The following is an 18277-nucleotide window of genomic DNA, read 5'->3' as shown; positions in this document are numbered from 1 at the left end:
TCAACCGCCATTAATTCTTTTTGGTTGGAGGAGGCTGATGTTAAGGGGTCCCATAGACCCTGAACTATCATGTCGTCCATGTGTGCTCCCCAACCTGAAGGGCTAGCGTCTGTCGTTACAATACGTGTCGCCTGTGTCACACAGGGAACTCCTGCCGATAAATAGTCAGTGACTAGCCACCATCTAAGAGATGTCAGTGCTTCTGGACCCAAAGTAATCTGACTTTGCAAGGAGCCTTGCAAGATTCTGTCATTAACCAGTACCTCGGATTGTAAGGGTCTGGTGTGAAATTGGGCCCACCGGACAGCAGGAATGCACGAGGTTAGAGATCCTAACAGTGACATAGCCTGTCTAAGTGTCATGGATGGATTATCAGTTGCTCTAGACACCTGTTGTTGGATGTGTAATAACTTGTCGGGCGGAAGACAACACTGTTGGGTCTCTGATTTTAACAACAGTCCTAAGAATCTCTGTATTTTCTGGGGCTGTAATCGAGATTTTTCATAATTCACAATCCACCCCAGATGCTCAAGTTTGGTTGTGGTTGTCTGTAGCTGAGAGAGGCAATGGTCTGCTGAATTCCCAACTATAAGGAAATCATCCAAATAGGGGACAATTAAGATGTCAGACTCTCGTAAGTGCGCCATGACTTCGGCCACTATCTTGGTAAACACCCTAGGAGCCGCTGATAAGCCAAAGGGAAGAGCTCTAAACTGGAAATGACGAATTTGTCCCCCCATTGACACAGCTACCCTCAGGAATCTCTGGAAGTCTTCATGTATTGGGACATGATAGTACGCGTCCTTTAGATCTACAACTACCATGAAGCAGTGTTTAAACAACATTTTTATTGCTGAACCAATTGATTCCATCTTGAACGATTCATTGGTCAGAAAATTATTAAGGCCTTTAAGATTTATGATCGTTCTAAATGATCCGTCTGGCTTCTTGATCAGAAAGAGAGGAGAGTAAAATCCTCTCCCTCTTTCTGATACTGGAATTTCAACCAAAACATTCTTGAAGCATAAGTTTGTGACCTCTGCTTCCAAGGCTGCTTGCTCAAGGGGGGAGGAACGTAAAGGGGTTAAATTAAATTTATCTCGAGGCCAGTGATCAAAGTCCAGTCTTAGACCTTTCGCTATGATGCCTCGGACCCATTTACTGTTTGTAATGTCAAACCAAGCTGATGAGAAAGCTGACAGTCTACCCCCCACGGGGACCGCTAGTCATTGGTCCGGTTTTTTCTGTTCTTTCGAGGAACGGCGAAACATATAGCCCGTACCTCTTCCGCGTCTGTCCTCCCATCTAAAACTCTCTCTAGAGGGTGAGGATCCGCGTTTTTTCCCGCGACCAAATCTCCTTTTAATGAAGGGTCTGCGGTAGGATGCTGAAGATGGATTGGGAAATTTCTTCTTATCATCCCCCGCTTTCTCTAGCAACTCATCCAGAGTTGGTCCAAAGAGATATTCTCCTTTACACGGAATGGCGCAGAGTTTAGTTCTGGATTGAATGTCGCCAGACCAGCACTTCAACCATAAAGCTCTACGAGCCGCGTTGGAGAGTCCTGCCGCTCTAGCCGCCATCCTGACTGAGTCCACAGATGCGTCTGACAGAAAGGCCGCAGCATTCTGCATTGTTGGTAAAGCCTTCAGAATGGAATCTCTGGAAGCGCCGTCCTTGAGCTGGGACTCTAACTGATCCAGCCAGACCATTAAAGACCTGGCTGTACAAGTCGCGGCAACTGCTGGTCTTAGAGATCCTGCCGCCGTCTCCCAGGTTCCTTTAAGAAAAGCATCTGCCTTTCTGTCAAGGGGGTCTTTGAGGGTCCCCATATCCTCAAATGGCAATGAGGCCTTCTTCGACGCATTTGCCACCGCCGCATCCAGCTTAGGGGCTTTATCCCATGTTTCCACAACCGGATCGTCGAAAGGGTACCTGCGTTTCAACGCTGGCGGTAAGGAACCCTTTTTCTCGGGTTTCTTCCATTCTCGGAGAATCAGGTCTTGGATTTTTTCGTTCACCGGGAAAGATCTATGTTTCTTACGATCCAATCCGCTGAACATCATATCCTGCTTTGAGGGCTGCGGTTTGGGCTCTTCTATCCCCATTGTGCCTCTAACAGACTTGACGACTTTGTCAATTCTATCCAGGGGTAGACAGAATCGTCCAGACTCCTCATCTGATGAAGAGGAGGAAGGACTTGAGTGATAGGCACCCTCTTCTCTTTCTTCCTCCGAAGAATTAGAGTCCAGAGGGGTCCTATGTTTGGAACCTCCCGCTTGGGACAGGGACCGTAAGGATTCCCTTACTTCCAAACGGATCATTTCTTTCAGGTTAGCCGCACTCACAGATTCTTCCGCTACCTAGGGGAGGACAATATAGGTGATAAATACTATCTGACCTAATGTCACTTCCACCCAACCACTCCTGTAGACCTCACCGTCTGTTGTATACAGGGGGCACATAATTTTTTGAGGCAAGAATCAGGTAAGGGGACCCCACAGAGGGCACATTCCTTATGCCTTGACTTGTCCGTGCTTTTCTTCCCCTAGAATGATAAAGTATAGGGGGCCTGCGTCACAGAGTGAACTTTCACGTAGATCACTTACCCGTGCGCCAAAGTAAATACCGGAATACGAGGGGGTTATTTCCTAGCCGAAGCTCTGGATCCTTTTGCGGACGAGCTTCTTCGACTGGACTGGTCGCTTCTGTCTTTGGGCTTCTGACGCACCTCATCTAGCTGCTGCTGCTGCTGCTGCTGCTCACCACCACTCTCCATGATGATTTGCGACCAAAAGCAGGGCTCTGTAGTTGTCACCTGCTTAAATCCCCCTTGGATCCGGTCAGCAGATAGGTCAGACGCTGCCCCATTGGCTCAGGATACCGCAGGGAGGCAGGAACCATGTGGGAGAAAACCGGCATCAGGATGCTATGGGCGCCGCCATCTTGGATCGACTGCGCATGCGCAGACACCCGGCGACCCGGAAGCAGCTGCTAACTCCGCCCCCTCACGTCACTGCACCCGGAAACGCTCCAGCACACGCTGAAAGCGGTGCAGGACGCCGGGAACGGACCGCAGCGCTCCGGGAGTTCACCCAGACAGCCCTGACGCCGGCACCCCACATTCACCGCACCGCTGCACCACCAATGGGTATACTTACCGGCGCCGACGCTGATGGAGGCAGGAAATCCTCCGGACTCCGCTCCCTGCTGCGAACGCCACCGCGTGCAGTCCAGCCAGGACCACCGTGGCGTCTCCAGGGTTCTCCGCACCGGCCGAGGTAGGAGACCCCCCCGCTACCAGATTCGGTCCGGCCGGCCTGGGCTCCTTTAGTTAATCTGTAGGCACCCGTCCCTTTAGGAACAGGAAACCAACTGATGCAGGGGAGAGGTGCCGCCCTTTTGTATCTGTAGGTTTCCTGTTCCTAATGTGCGGATCCCCTCTCTCGTCGTGCTGTCATGGGAGTCCGAGTAAAATACAATTAATAAATAATAGTAAGAAAGAACAAAAAATGGCTGCACTCACCAGCTCTTGACAATTCTTGTTATTTAAGGTACAGTTACACAGGATCCATGAACATGCTTATGAGGGGAGTGATGAAAGACATCAGACAACAACTTTGCGTGTTGTGGCAATGGCCACAACAACGGTTCTTTGCTTAAGAACAATAATGTAAATAATAAATAATATGTATCAATAACTATGTATATTGGTATGTTCTTTCTTGGCACAAATTGCAGGAAGTAGTATTCTAGGCAATTATATATTAGATGGGCATTTCCTGAAGGAAATACATGGTGCTTGAACAGCGCTACCAGCTTTACAGCAGCACTTTTCACACACGGGACTGGGGGGCGCGCTTACTTTTGCACCCGGGGCCGGGGGCGCGCTTACTTTTGCACCCGGGGGCGCACTTACTTTTGCACCCGGGGGCGCACTTACTTTTGCACCCGGGGGCGCACTTACTTTTGGGGGCGCACTTACTTTTGGTGGGCGGGGCTCCTCGGCCTCCGATTTGGTTGGTGGGGCTCCTCGTCCTCCGATTTGGTGGGCGGGGACCCTCGGCCTCCGATTTGGTGGGCGGGGACCCTCGGCCTCCGATTTGGTGGGCGGGGACCCTCGGCCTCCGATTTGGTGGGCGGGGACCCTCGGCCTCCGATTTGGTGGGCGGGGACCCTCGGCCTCCGCTTTGGTGGGCGGGGCCGCTCGGCCTTCGATTTGGTGGGCGGGGCTCCTCGGCCTCCGATTTGGTTGGCGGGGCCCCTCGGCCTCCGATTTGGTTGGCGGGGCCCCTCGGCCTCCGATTTGGTGTGTGCTCTGCCTGGGGCCACTGTGCTCTGCCTGGGGCCCCATATGCTGCCTGGGGCCCCTGTGCTCTGCCTGGGGCCCCATATGCTGCCTGGGGCCCCTGTGCTCTGCCTGGGGCCCCTGTGCTCTGCCTGGGGCCACTGTGCTCTGCCTGGGGCCACTGTGCTCTGCCTGGGGCCCCATGTTCTGCCTGGGGCCACTGTGCTCTGCCTGGGGCCCCATAAGCTGCCTGGGGCCCCTGTGCTCTGCCTGGGGCCCCATATGCTGCCTGGGGCCCCTGTGCTCTGCCTGGGGCCACTGTGCTCTGCCTGGGGCCCCATATGCTGCCTGGGGCCACTGTGCTCTGCCTGGGGCCCCATATGCTGCCTGGGGCCCCTGTGCTCTGCCTGGGGCCCCATATGCTGCCTGGGGCCCCTGTGCTCTGCCTGGGGCCCCAGTGCTCTGCCTGGGGCCACTGTGCTCTGCCTGGGGCCCCATATGCTGCCTGGGGCCCCTGTGCTCTGCCTGGGTGTAGGACACTGGTGACGTCACTTATCTCCGGACATTAGCTCCGGACAAAGCCACGGAAGTTGGCACAAATTGCAGGAAGTAGTATTCTAGGCAATTATATATTAGAGATTATATATATATATATATATATATATATATATATATATATATATATATATATATATATATATATATATATATATATATATATATATGTATATATATACATACAGTTAGGTCCATATATATTTGGACAGAGACAACATTTTTCTAATTTTGGTTACAGACATTACCACAATGAATTTTAAACAAAACAATTCAGATGCAGTTGAAGTTCAGACTTTTAGCTTTCATTTGAGGGTATCCACATTAAAATCGGATGAAGGGTTTAGGAGTTTTAACTCCTTAACATGTGCCACCCTGTTTTTAAAGGGACCAAAAGTAATTGGACAATTGACTCCAAGGCTATTTCATGGACAGGTGTGGGTAATCCCTTCGTTATGTCATTCTCAATTAAGCAGATAAAAGGCCTGGAGTTGATTTGAGGTGTGGTGCTTGCATTTGGAAGGTTTTGCTGTGAAGTAAACATGCGGTCAAAGGAGCTCTCCATGCAGGTGAAACAAGCCATCCTTAAGCTGCGAAAACAGAAAAAACCCATCCGAGAAATTGCTACAATATTAGGAGTGGCAAAATCTACAGTTTGGTACATCCTGAGAAAGAAAGAAAGCACTGGTGATCTCATCAATGCAAAAAGACCTGGGCGCCCACGGAAGACAACAGTGGTGGGTGATCGCAGAATAATCTCCATGGTGAAGAGAAACCCCTTCACAACAGCCAACCAAGTGAACAACACTCTCCAGGAGGTCGGCGTATCAATATCCAAATCTACCATAAAGAGAAGACTGCATGAAAGTAAATACAGAGGGTTCACTGCACGGTGCAAGCCACTCATAAGCATCATGAATAAAAAGGCTAGACTGGACTTTGCTAAAAAACCTCTAAAAAAGCCAGCACAGTTCTGGAAGAACATTCTTTGGACAGATGAAACCAAGATCAACCTCTACCAGAGTGATGGAAAGAGAAAAGTATGGCGAAGGCGTGGTACAGCTCATGATCCAAAGCATACCACATCATCTGTAAAACACGGTGGAGGCAGTGTGATGGCTTGGGCATGCATGGCTGCCAGTGGCACTGGGTCACTAGTGTTTATTGATGATGTGACACAGGACAGAAGCAGCCGAATGAATTCTGAGGTATTCAGAGACATACTGTGTGCTCAGATCCAGCCAAATGCAGCCAAACTGATTGGTCGTCGTTTCATACTACAGATGGACAATGACCCAAAACATAAAGCCAAAGCAACCCAGGAGTTTATTAAATCAAAGAAGTGGAATATTCTTGAATGGCCAAGTCAGTCACCTGATCTCAACCCAATTGAGCATGCATTTCACTTGTTAAAGACTAAACTTCAGACAGAAAGGCCCACAAACAAACAGCAACTGAAAACCACTGCAGTGAAGGCCTGGCACAGCATCAAAAAGGAGGAAACACAGCGTCTGGTGATGTACATGAGTTCAAGACTTCAGGCAGTCATTGCCAACAAAGGGTTTTCAACCAAGTACTAGAAATGAACATTTTATTTAAAATTATTGAATCTGTCCAATTACTTTTGGTCCCTTTAAAAACAGGGTGGCACATGTTAAGGAGTTGAAACTCCTAAACTCTTCATCCAATTTTAATGTGGATACCCTCAAATGAAAGCAGAAAGTCTGAACTTCAACTGCATCTGAATTGTTTTGTTTAAAATTCATTGTGGCAATGTTTATAACCAAAATTGGAAAAATGTTGTCTCTGTCCAAATATATATGGACCTAACTGTACATATACACTCACTGGCCACTTTATTAGGTACACCATGCTAGTAACGGGTTGGACCCCCTTTTGCCTTCAGAACTGCCTCAATTCTTCGTGGCATAGATTCAACAAGGTGCTGGAAGCATTCCTCAGAGATTTTGGTCCATATTGACATGATGGCATCACACAGTTGCCGCAGATTTGTCGGCTGCACATCCCAAAGATGCTCCATACAAGGCAGGATGGATCCATGCTTTCATGTTGTTTACGCCAAATTCTGACCCTACCATCCGAATGTCGCAGCAGAAATCGAGACTCATCAGACCAAGCAACGTTTTTCCAATCTTCTACTGTCCAATTTCGATGAGCTTGTACAAATTGTAGCCTCAGTTTCCTGTTCTTAGCTGAAAGGAGTGGTACCCGGTGTGGTCTTCTGCTGCTGTAGCCCATCTGCCTCAAAGTTCGACGCACTGTGCGTTCAGAGATGCTCTTAGGCCTACCTTGGTTGTAACGGGTGGCGATTTGAGTCACTGTTGCCTTTCTATCAGCTCGAACCAGTCTGCCCATTCTCCTCTGACCTCTGGCATCAACAAGGCATTTCCGCCCACAGAACTGCCGCTCACTGGATTTTTTTTCTTTTTCGGACCATTCTCTGTAAACCCTAGAGATGGTTGTGCGTGAAAATCCCAGTAGATCAGCAGTTTCTGAAATAATCAGACCAGCCCTTCTGGCACCAACAACCATGCCACGTTCAAAGGCACTCAAATCACCTTTCTTCCCCATACTGATGCTCGGTTTGAACTGCAGGAGATTGTCTTGACCATGTCTACATGCCTAAATGCACTGAGTTGCCGCCATGTGATTGGCTGATTAGAAATTAAGTGTTAACAAGAAGTTGGACAGGTGTACCTAATAAAGTGGCCAGTGAGTGTATACACACACATATACATATATACATATATATATATATAATTCAGCGCAAGATAGCATAAAAGCCGGTAATTCAATAGCCGGCTTTTGCCATCTCCTTCACAAACCATGTCATATCCCTTTTTTTCTTACATATTCCTCTTTACTAATGTAACAAATGTCTCTGTAAAATTTTGAAGCTCTAGCTATTAAATTAAAGGGTTAAATCCCGGAAAAAATTGGTGTGGGCTCCCGCGCAATTTTCTCCGCCAGAGTGGGAAAGCCAGTGACTGAGGGCAAATATTAATAGCCTAGGGAGGTACCATGGTTATAGGAACCCCCCCTGGCTAAAAACATCTGCCCCCAGCCACCCCAGAAAAGGCACATCTGGAAAATGCGCCTATTCTGGCACTTAGCCTCTCTCTTCCCACTCCTGTGTAGCGGTGGGACATGGGGTAATGAAGGGTTAATGTCACCTTGCTATTGTAAGGTGACATTAAGCCAGGTTAATAATGGAGAGGCGTCAATTATGACACCTATCCATTATTAATCCAATAGTATGAAATGGTTAATAAAACACACACACACACACACACGTAAAAAGTATTTTAATAAAGACACAGGGTGTTGTAATATTTTATTATACTCTCAATCCACCTGAAGACCCTTGTCACCTGTAATAAAGTTAAACAAAACAAACAACAATATTCCATACCTTCCGTCGTTCAGTCTTGTCCCACGCTGTAAATCCATCTGAAGGGGTTAAATCATTTTACACCCAGGAGCTCTGCTAATGCAGCTGTGCTCCTGGCTGTAAAATTTGGTGAATGAATGGAATGCAGGGGAATGTCCTATAGTTACCTCGAGTCGCGGTGATGCGCCCTCTGCTGGATGAACTCATATGAACTCGAGCCTGGGAACTTTTCATAAATTCGGGGCCATCAGAAGGTGAGTATATCACTATTTTTTATTTTAATTCTTTTTTTTTTTTTTTTTTAACAATTATATGGTGCCCAGTCCGTGGAGGAGAGTCTCCTCTCCTCCACCCTGGATACCAACGCACATGATCTGCTTACTTCCCGCATGGGGAGCATAGCCCCATGCGGGAAGTAAGCAGATCAATGCATACCTAGGTGTGCGGAATCCCCGCGATTCGGCAAATTTAATGAACATGCTGTGTTCTTTTTCTGGAATGCGATTCCGCTCAGGAAAACAACGCAGCATGTGCACAAAAAATGCTGATTGCATTCTATTAACTAGGATGCTTAATGTGAGCGTTTTTTTCGTGGTTTTATAGCGTTTTTATAGCGAAAAACCGCAAAAAAAAAACGCAAAAAAATCTGCTACGTGTGCACACAGCCTTGAATGGAAGAAGTTTGGGACCACCAGAAGTCTTCCTAGACCTGGCCGTCCAGCCAAACTGAGCAATAGTGGGAGAAGAGCCTTGGTGAGAGAGGTAAAGAAGAACCACAAGATCACTGTGCCTGAGCTCCAGAGATGCAGTAGGGAGAATGGGAGAAAGTTCCAAATAGTCAACTATCACTGCAGCCCTCTGCCATAAAAGCCCGACTGGTGGAGTGGCCCGACGGAAGCCTCTCCTCAATGCAAGACATATGAAAGCCTGCATGGAGTTTGCTAAAAAAAAAAAAAAAAACACATGAAGGACTCCCAGACTATGAGAAATAAGAATCTCTGGTCTGATGAGATGAAGATAGACCTTTTTGGTGATAATTATAAGTGGTATGTGTGGAGAAAACCAGGCACTGCTCATCACCTGCCCAATACAATCACAACAGTGAAACATGGTGGTGGCAGCATCATGCTATGGGGGTGTTTTTCAGCTGCAGGGACAGGACGACTGGTTGTCATTGAAGGAAACATGAATGCGGCCAAGTACAGAGATATTCTGGATGAAAACCTCTTCCAGAGTGCTCTGGACCTCAGACTTTGCCGAAGGTTCACCTTCCAACAAGACAATGACCCTAAGCACAGAGCTAAAATAACAAAGGAGTGGCTTCAGAACAACTCTGTGACCATTCTTGACTGGCCCAGCCAGAGCCCTAACCTAAACCCAACTGAGCATCTCTGGAGAGACCTGAAAATGGCTGTCCACCAATGTTCACCATCCAAAATGACTGAACTGGAGAGGATCTGCAAGGAAGAATGGCATTGGATCCCCAAATTCAGGTGAGAAAAAGTTGTTACATTATTCCCAAGAAGACTCATGGCTGTACTAGGTCAAAAGTGTGCTTCTACTCAATACTGAGCAAAGGGTTACTACATTTCTTTTTTTTTTTTCAGTCAAGATGGGGTGCAGAGTGTACATTAATGACTTTTTTTTTAAAATTTACCAAATGGTTGCAATTAAACAGAGTGAAACATTTGAAGGGGTATGAATACTTTCCGTACCCACTATACATTCTTTGAGGGGGTCTAGCTTCCAAAAATGGGGTCACTTTTGGGAAGTTTCCACTGTTTAGGCACATCAGGGGCTCCCCAATTGGAACATGGCATCTGCTATTAATTTCAGCAAATTTTGTGCAGTTTTTAGAATGGTGTCACTTTTGAGTATTTTCTATTATATAGACCCCTCAAAGTCACTTCAAATGTGAGGTAGTCACTAAAAAAATGGTTTTGTAAATTTGGTTGGAAAAATGAGAAATCGCTGGTCAACTTTTAACCCTTACAACTTCCTATCAAAAGTAGACATGTGGGAAATGTTATTAACCATTATGTGTGACATATCTCTCCGATTTAAGGATATAAGAATTTAAAGTTTTAAAAAATTTCAACATTTTTTTAAATGGTCGTCAAATTTGTTTGTTTCTTTTCACAAATAAACACGAATTATATCGAAGACATTTTACCACGATCATGAAGTGTAACATGTCACGAAAAAAAACCAGTAAGATCTGTTGAGGAGTTGCAGAGTTATTAGCGCATAAAGTGACACTGGTCAGAATTGTAAAAATTGGCCTGGTCATTAACGTGCAAACACCCTTGGGGGATAAAGGGGTTAAATGAGAAAGGAACAGAACATATGAGCCCCTAGTACAGTAATTTCATGTGAAATTACTGTTTTCTAAAACAAAGTATTGAACTTTTAAACAGGACAAAACTTCTCATCACACATTCTCTACATGATGCTTTTTATAAACTACTTCTACAAAATTACCCATTAATAGATATACAAGTGCTGGTTTTGTTAATATCGACATTTAAATCATAACATGTTACTTCCACTGCTCAATGACATACTAAATAATGCAGACCTCTGGGGAATTACAGGGAGCGCTACTATGAAAACATTACTACGCTGTCTCATTTAATCTTCACATCATTTCCATAACTGCAGACTACATGCACTGTAAATAAGGAATCTTACCCGCTATTAACTGTTCACATATATTTAGTTTTGACAGCAGAAAGAAATTACCTGATCAATGTAACAAAAATATAACGTTTACACTCCACAATTAGAACAGTTATTACTTATGTCCCTTTTCTTCCAGTAATTAGCTGGGGTCCTCGAGACCCAGATTGACACTGATCTCTATTTCTGGCATGTCTAGATTTTTGGTTTTCCCAAATTAGTTATCCAGGATACAGTTTTATTTGGGAATAAGCTTGCAGACATAGAAAATCCCAAACACGCCATTACTCACCGTCACCAGGCTCAGCGCTGCATATCTGCGGCTGCTCCAGTCTTTGTTGACTGGATGCAGCTGTGATGTCAAAACTACAGCATACTCGACCACTGCAGCCAGTTACTGAGATCAGCGGTTTGTGTCCTCTACATCAGCAGAGCCCAATGACTGGTTGCAGCAGTCAAGTGTGCTGTAGCCATGAAGTCACTGCTGCAGCCTGTCAACAAAGACAGTATTGGCATGTTTGCTAGTTTCTATGTCTGATACATTTATAATTGAATATAAGCTATTCCAAACATCCTGTTTAAATTATCACACATTATCTATAACATAAATCAACTAAACTGCTGATTCCTACAGGTTCCAACATTGGATCCACCGGATATCCTGTTTTTGGACTGGAAGACCATTGAGAGAACCTCATTGATCAGCACATTATCTATCTGCCGGATAGTTGACTTCCTTGGTACAATCCCTTCAAGAACATTTTACATAAATCAGAAACACAACAGCCAATAATACAGGTAATGGGTAGATCAGAAAAAAAAAAAAAAAAAGAGGACTCCTACCTTTTTTGCCTCTAGCATTTTGTTCTCGAAGATGTAAGAAATACAGTTCCTCACTACTTCTAGCCGCCTATTGCTATTAGCCAGAGCACTGCCGTTCCGCTCCACAATTGCTGCTACAAAACACAAAGATCAATGGGATCAAAAAAGTTACTTTGGTCGCCTACTTCTACCAAACAAAAGTCCATTTAGCACAAAAATGCCCAGTTAAAGGTAAGGGACAAGAGAACTCAACATTCCTGAATAACACTACATATGAAGGAGATGATAAAACCACCACTAGCCGAGTATAATCCAAATAAAAATGAGATTTTTGTGTACTCACCGTAAAATTCTTTTCTCCGAGCCAATCATTGGGGGACACAGGACCATGGGTGTTATGCTGCTGCCACTAGGAGGACACTAAGTAAACACAGAAAGAATAGCTCCTCCCCTGCAGTATACACCCTCCTGCTGGCTCTCAGTGAACCAGTTCGGTAACAAAGTAGTAGGAGCTTAATATTTAACAAGGATGAACCATGTCAAAAACCAAGTTAACTCAACAAAAACCAAAGTGAATAGGCTAACAGGGTGGATGCTGTGTCCCCCAATGATTTGCTCAGAGAAAAGGATTTTACGGTGAGTACACAAAAATCTCCATGGGACGTCCTAAAGCAGTCCCTGGGTGGGAAAACAATTAACTGCAATTGCTACTTGCACCCACAAGTTACAGATGCGGCACAGCCACCTGCAAAATTTGCCTGCCGACGGTCGTATCTGCCGAGGCCTGAGAGTGAATATGGTAATGTTTTGTAAAAGTATGCAGGCTGGACCAAGTCGCAGCCTTACAAACTTGTGCTGCCGAAGCTTGGTGCCGAATGGCCCAAGATGCACCCACTGACACAGTGGAGTGAGCCTTAATCCCTGCTGGAACAGGAAGACCTCTGACTCGGTAGGATTCCTGAATAGCCGAACAGATCCATTTGGCTATTGTTGCCTTGGAAGCGGGAAACCCTTTCCTCGGTCCTTCCGGGAGAACGAATAGGGCATCTGACTTGTGGAAAGACGCTGTCCGCGAGATGTATCTCCTAAGAGCTCTCACTAAATCCAGTGTGTGAAGGGCCTTCTCGATGCGATGGACTGGTGCTGGACAGAGTGAGGGTAAGACAATCTCCTCACTGAGATGAAAAGAGGATACAACTTTCGGTAGAAAAGACGGGGATGTCCTCAAAACCACCTTATCCTGATGAAAATTCAGGAATGGAACTTGAGAGGACAGAGCCGCCAGCTCGGAGACTCGTCTGATACAGGTGACCGCAACTAGAAAAGCAACTTTCCATGAAAGGAGAGACAGGGAAACCTCCTGTAGAGGTTCGAAAGGAGCCTGTTGCAAAACTCCGAGGACCAGATTAAGATCCCATGGTTCCAACGGCATCCTATAGGGGGGGTCGCCCGATGGGAGACACCCTGAATAAACGTCTTGACCTATAATCTGTTGGCAATCCTGCGTTGGAAGAGAACAGACAGGGCTGAGATCAGCCCCTTGAGAGAACTAAGGGCGAGACCCAAGCCCAAACCCGTTTGTAAGAACTCGAGAATAAAAGGGATGGAAAAATGGGGAGGAGAACGTCCTCGGTCGCTACACCATGAAAAGAAGGTCTTCCAAGTGCGATGATAGATACGCATAGACATAGGCTTTCTAGCGTTGATCATGGTAGCTATGACTTCTGGAGAGAAACATGCCTGGGTTAGGACCCAGGACTCAACGGCCATGCCGTCAAACACAGGGCCTCTGAGTTCTGGTGGTAAAAGGGGCCTTGAGATAGCAGATCTGCGCGATTCGGTAATCGCCAGGGAACGTCTGCAACTAGTTGAACGAGTTCCGCGTACCACGCCCGGCGTGGCCAATCTGGCGCAATCAGGATTACCGGTACCTTCTCCGCTCTGATTTTCTTGATGACTCTCGGTAGGAGAGGAAACAGGGGAAATATGTACGGAAGCTGAAAATGCCACGGGAGTACAAGAGCGTCTGCCCCGATGGCTGCCGGATCGTGGGACTGAGCCATGAAGTCGGGAACCTTGGAATTCAGCCGTGAGGCCATCAGATCCACGTCCGTGGTTCCCCAACGACAGCAGATCTGGTGGAAGATTTCCGGATGGAGAGACCACTCCCCGGAGTCGAGGCATTGCGGACTGAGGAAGTCTGCCTCCCAATTGTCCACTCCCGGGATGTGAACCGCAGAGATCATTGAGCGGTTTTCCTCGGCCCATCGGAGGATGTGGCCTACCTCTGTCATGGCCTGCTGCGGGTTCCCCCTTGGCGGTTGATGTATGCCACTGCAGTGGCGTTGTCGGACTGATTCCTGATTGGGCGACCTGCTAGGAAGGGATGGAACTGGAGAAGTGCCAACCCGATCGCCCGGATTTCCAAGATGTTGATTAGAAGGCGTGATTCCTGGGGGGGAACAGCGGCCCTGAGCAGTGTGATGAAGGAACACCGCTCCCCAGGCCAAGAAGACTGGCGTCTGTCGTCAAAACCAGCCAGTGTACTGGAAGAAAAGACTTCCCTTGACTCAGGGAGGATTTCAATGTCCACCACCTGAGAGACTGTCTGACTCGCTGGGGAAGGAGGAACCGACGGTCTAGGGAGAACGGGTTCCTGTCCCAAACAGCCAGGAGGGCATGCTGTAGAGGACGGAGGTGTAGTTGGGCAAATGGAACTGCCTCCATAGCTGCTACCACCCTGCCGAGGACTCTCATACTGAAGTGCAGAGAGTGAGAGTGAGAGTGAGGCTGAGAGAGCTTCTGAGCTTCTCGCTGTAAGACCGAGATCTTTTCCGGGGGAAGAAGAACCAACCCCCGGGACGAGTCGAGTATCATTTCTAGAAAGGAAATTCGCTGAGCCGGTACTGGGGAAGATTTTTTTGAAGTTTATCTTCCAACCCAGGCGAGAAAGGGTATCTATTGTGATGGCCACGGCTTCCTTGCAGGAGCGGAAAGAGGGGCCTTTGATGAGGATATCGTCTAAATACGGGAGTGCCACCACTCCTCGGGTGTGGAGTATGGCCACGGCAGCCGCCATGACCTTGGTGAATACCCTGGGAGCGGTGGCGAGGCCGAAGGGCAGAGCAACGAATTGGACGTGATCTTCCTGAACTGCGAAGCGAAGAAACCTTTGGTGAGAAGGTAAAATAGGAATGTGGAGTTATGCGTCATGGATGTCTATAGACGCCAGGAACTCGCCTTTTTCCATGGAGGTGATGACAGAACAAAGCGATTCCATCCGGAACCGTCGTACCCTGACGAACCTGTTCAGCAGTTTTAGGTCCAGTATGGGCCGTACTGTACTGTCCTTCTTTGGAACAATGAAGAGGTTTGAATAAAAACCTTGAAACCTTTCACTTTGAGGGACCGGAATAATAACTCCGTCTTTTCTCAGAGAGCTTATAGCTTTGAAGAACTCTGATGCTTTTGCCCTGGGAGGAGAAGACCGGAAAAAACGATTTGGAGGATGAGATAAGAGATCTATCTTGTATCCGGAGGACACTAGATCGCAGACCCACTCGTCGTGAACGCCCAAGAACCACGCGGAACTGAAGGAAAGCAGGCGGCCGCCTACTTTGAGGGTGTCACCCGGATACCGCAGGGAGTCATTGTGTGGAAGGTCTGCCCGTTCTGGCGCCTCTGGATCCCGGCTGCCATGGCCTGCTTCTACATGAAGGGGAAGGCTTAAAAAAGGCCTGTGAACCTCTGTCTCCACGTTGTGCCCGGCCGGAACCGGGAGATGTGGAAGTAGAGGACCAGTTTGAGTTGTAACGAAAAAAATCGGGACCGAGCCTGTGGTTGCAGGTTCCGAAAGGGCCGAGAGGGTCTCTTTTGTGGAAGAAATTTTCTCTTCCCTCCAGTGGCGTCAGAAATTAACTGGTCGAGCTTTTCGCCAAAAAGGCGACCGCTCTAATATGGGAGAGAAGTCAATTACTTTTTGGAAGTAGAATCCGCACGCCAGTCCCTGAGCCATAAGGACCTCCGGATGGTGATGGCATTTGCTGCTGCTTGAGAAGCGCAGTCAGCAGCATCCAGGGACGCGGTCACTACAAAATCTCCAGCTCTGGCTATCTGAGTAGCGAGGTCTGCTATCTCGGGGGGAAGATTGGTATCCAGTACTGCTGAAGACAAAACCTCAGCCCAGTGGGTCATAGCCTTAGCCACCCACGTAGAGGCAAAAGATGGAAAGAGTGCGGCTGCTGAGGCTTCAAAGGCTGAACGCGCCATATTGTTGATCTGACGATCGGTTGGATTTTTGATAGAGGCGCCCTCCGAGGAGGATAAAACAGATTTGGTAGCCAGGCGCCATACCGGAGGATCTACTGGGGGAGATTGTGACCAATCTTTTCTTAGATCCTGGGCAAAGGGATATTTGGACTCCATGGGCTCCTGCCCTGTGAATCGTTTATCTGGGCGGATCCTGTGAGATTCAACAATTTGCTTAAACTCGGGAAGAGTGGCGAACACTCTGAGCTCGTTTGGTCCTCTTAAAGGACACAGCATGATCCGTTTTAGATAAGGGTTCCTCCTCAAGTCTCAAAGCCTTATTCACTGACTCAATTAGAGAGTCGAGAGTCTCCTGATGGTGATGAAATTCCTGATCTAGGGACGTATCAGAATCGTGCTCTGAAACAGGTTCTCTACTAGCCCCAATGGAAGGGGAGCGAGAAATGGAGCTCTCAGAACCCGAAGACCGTTGATGGTCTGGGGATATGGCATGAGTCCTTTTCCTGGAAGAGTGAGAACTCCTTGGCAAGGTACGACCGTGCACACCAGGAAAGGGACGGGAGAGCCGTGCACACCAGGAAAGGGACGGGAGAGCCGTGCACACCAGGACAGGGACGGGAGAGCCGTGCACACCAGGACAGGGACGGGAGAGCCGTGCACACCAGGACAGGGACGGGAGAGCCGTGCACACCAGGACAGGGACGGGAGAGCCGTGCACACCAGGACAGGGACGAGAGAGACGTGCATACAATGACAGGGACTGGGGAGCCGTGCATGCAATGACAGGGACTGGGGAGCCATGCATACAATGACAGGGACTGGGGAGCCATGCATACAATGACAGGGACTGGGGTGCCATGCATACAATGACAGGGACTGGGGAGCCGTGCAAACCAGGACAGGGACGGGAGAGCCGTGCATACAATGACAGGGACTGGGGAGCCATGCATACAATGACAGGGAATGGGGAGCAGTGCACACCAGGACAGGAACGAGAGAGCCGTGCATACAATGACAGGGACTGGGGAGCCATGCATACAATGACAGGGAATGGGGAGCCATGCATACAATGACAGGGAATGGGGAGCCATGCATACAATAAGAGGGACGGGGGAGCCATGCATACCACGATAGGGATGAGGGGACAATGCATACCCGGCTTATACTCGAGTCAATAAGCTTACCCAGTTTTTTGTGGCAAAAGTAGGTGCCTTGGCTTATACTCGGGTCGGCTTATACTCGACTACATACGGTAAATGGAAAAAAAAAATGTATGGAAAATAGACAATATTGTGCTAGTGAACTTTTAAAACTGAATGAAAACACAAACCAATAGGTGGCCCTGGAGGCACCATGCACTTCTTCTCCGACCTAACAGCAGGAGGTGCATTCTGCAGCTTGGCAGCAGCCTGATCCAAGATCCACTGAATGCTGCTTTCATCCAGGAGAGGGAAGATCTTATGCTGAGATCGCAAGTAACTGCCTTCTGTTGGTCGCTGAACTTTATGCATACTAACAGCAGGATAAGGGTTCTCCTAGAAGAAAAAAGGTTTGTAAAATGTACCACTGGTTAGAATAAATGAATAACAAATGTTTGTCCCCAACCAAGAAAAACACACACAGAAGCTTAGTTTAAGCACTTACACAGACATAGCAGATTAATTACATTTCAAAATATAAAGACACTCATGAATTAAGAAAATAAACTTGCCAACACAAGAATGGGACATTTAAACTAATGAACTGTATCAATAGCTATCAAATCTGTTCTTAGATACAGATTGGGATAATTGTGGTAAAGTTGTTCCTGTGGGGTTTCCTGATGAAGGAGTTTTGAATTCTGAGACACGTAGAATAATAAAGCCACATGTACTAATAATTCTGGATTCTAGTGATTCAGCAGCGCAGAAATTTACCACAATTTTCCCAATCTGTATCTAAGGGCTGGTCCTTCCTGGACTCGTGGATCTGCTGCAGCGAATCCTTTCAATGCTTCAACTCAGCTACATCTGGTGAGTGCAATCCTATGGATTAACCTTTTAACCTTCTCAGATATGACACTATTTGCGCTCTTTCCTTCAACAGTTTTCATAAAATCTGTTCTTAGGGAACTTGCATTTTGACAGCCATCTCGACCAAACAAGAGCATTATTGTCACTTGCTTTTGAAGCAAAGTACAATTGTAAGTGCAATCATGAGGTCTGATGTAAAAAAAAACAATAAGTCTTAGGAAGGAAGTGCCCAAGACTCAG

General features: G+C 47.3%; 1 protein-coding gene across 11 annotated transcripts in view; it reads right to left on the bottom strand.

Moving 5' to 3' along the window:
- SBF1 (SET binding factor 1) overlaps positions 1-18277 on the bottom strand; it is a 209450-nt gene that overhangs the window by 118999 nt on the left and 72174 nt on the right. For all 11 annotated transcript variants that reach the window (XM_077264334.1, XM_077264336.1, XM_077264342.1 and 8 more), the window contains 2 exons: positions 17356-17560; positions 11778-11890 (listed from right to left, as the gene is read on the bottom strand). In XM_077264334.1, the coding sequence (XP_077120449.1) occupies positions 11778-11890; positions 17356-17560 (318 nt within the window). The remainder of the gene's footprint in view (positions 1-11777; positions 11891-17355; positions 17561-18277) is intronic.

This window comes from Ranitomeya variabilis, chromosome 5 (assembly GCF_051348905.1).
Source record: "Ranitomeya variabilis isolate aRanVar5 chromosome 5, aRanVar5.hap1, whole genome shotgun sequence".
Lineage (NCBI taxonomy): Eukaryota > Metazoa > Chordata > Amphibia > Anura > Dendrobatidae > Ranitomeya > Ranitomeya variabilis.
Note: the sequence above shows the minus strand (reverse complement) of the source record. Positions and strands in the feature narration are given on the sequence as shown.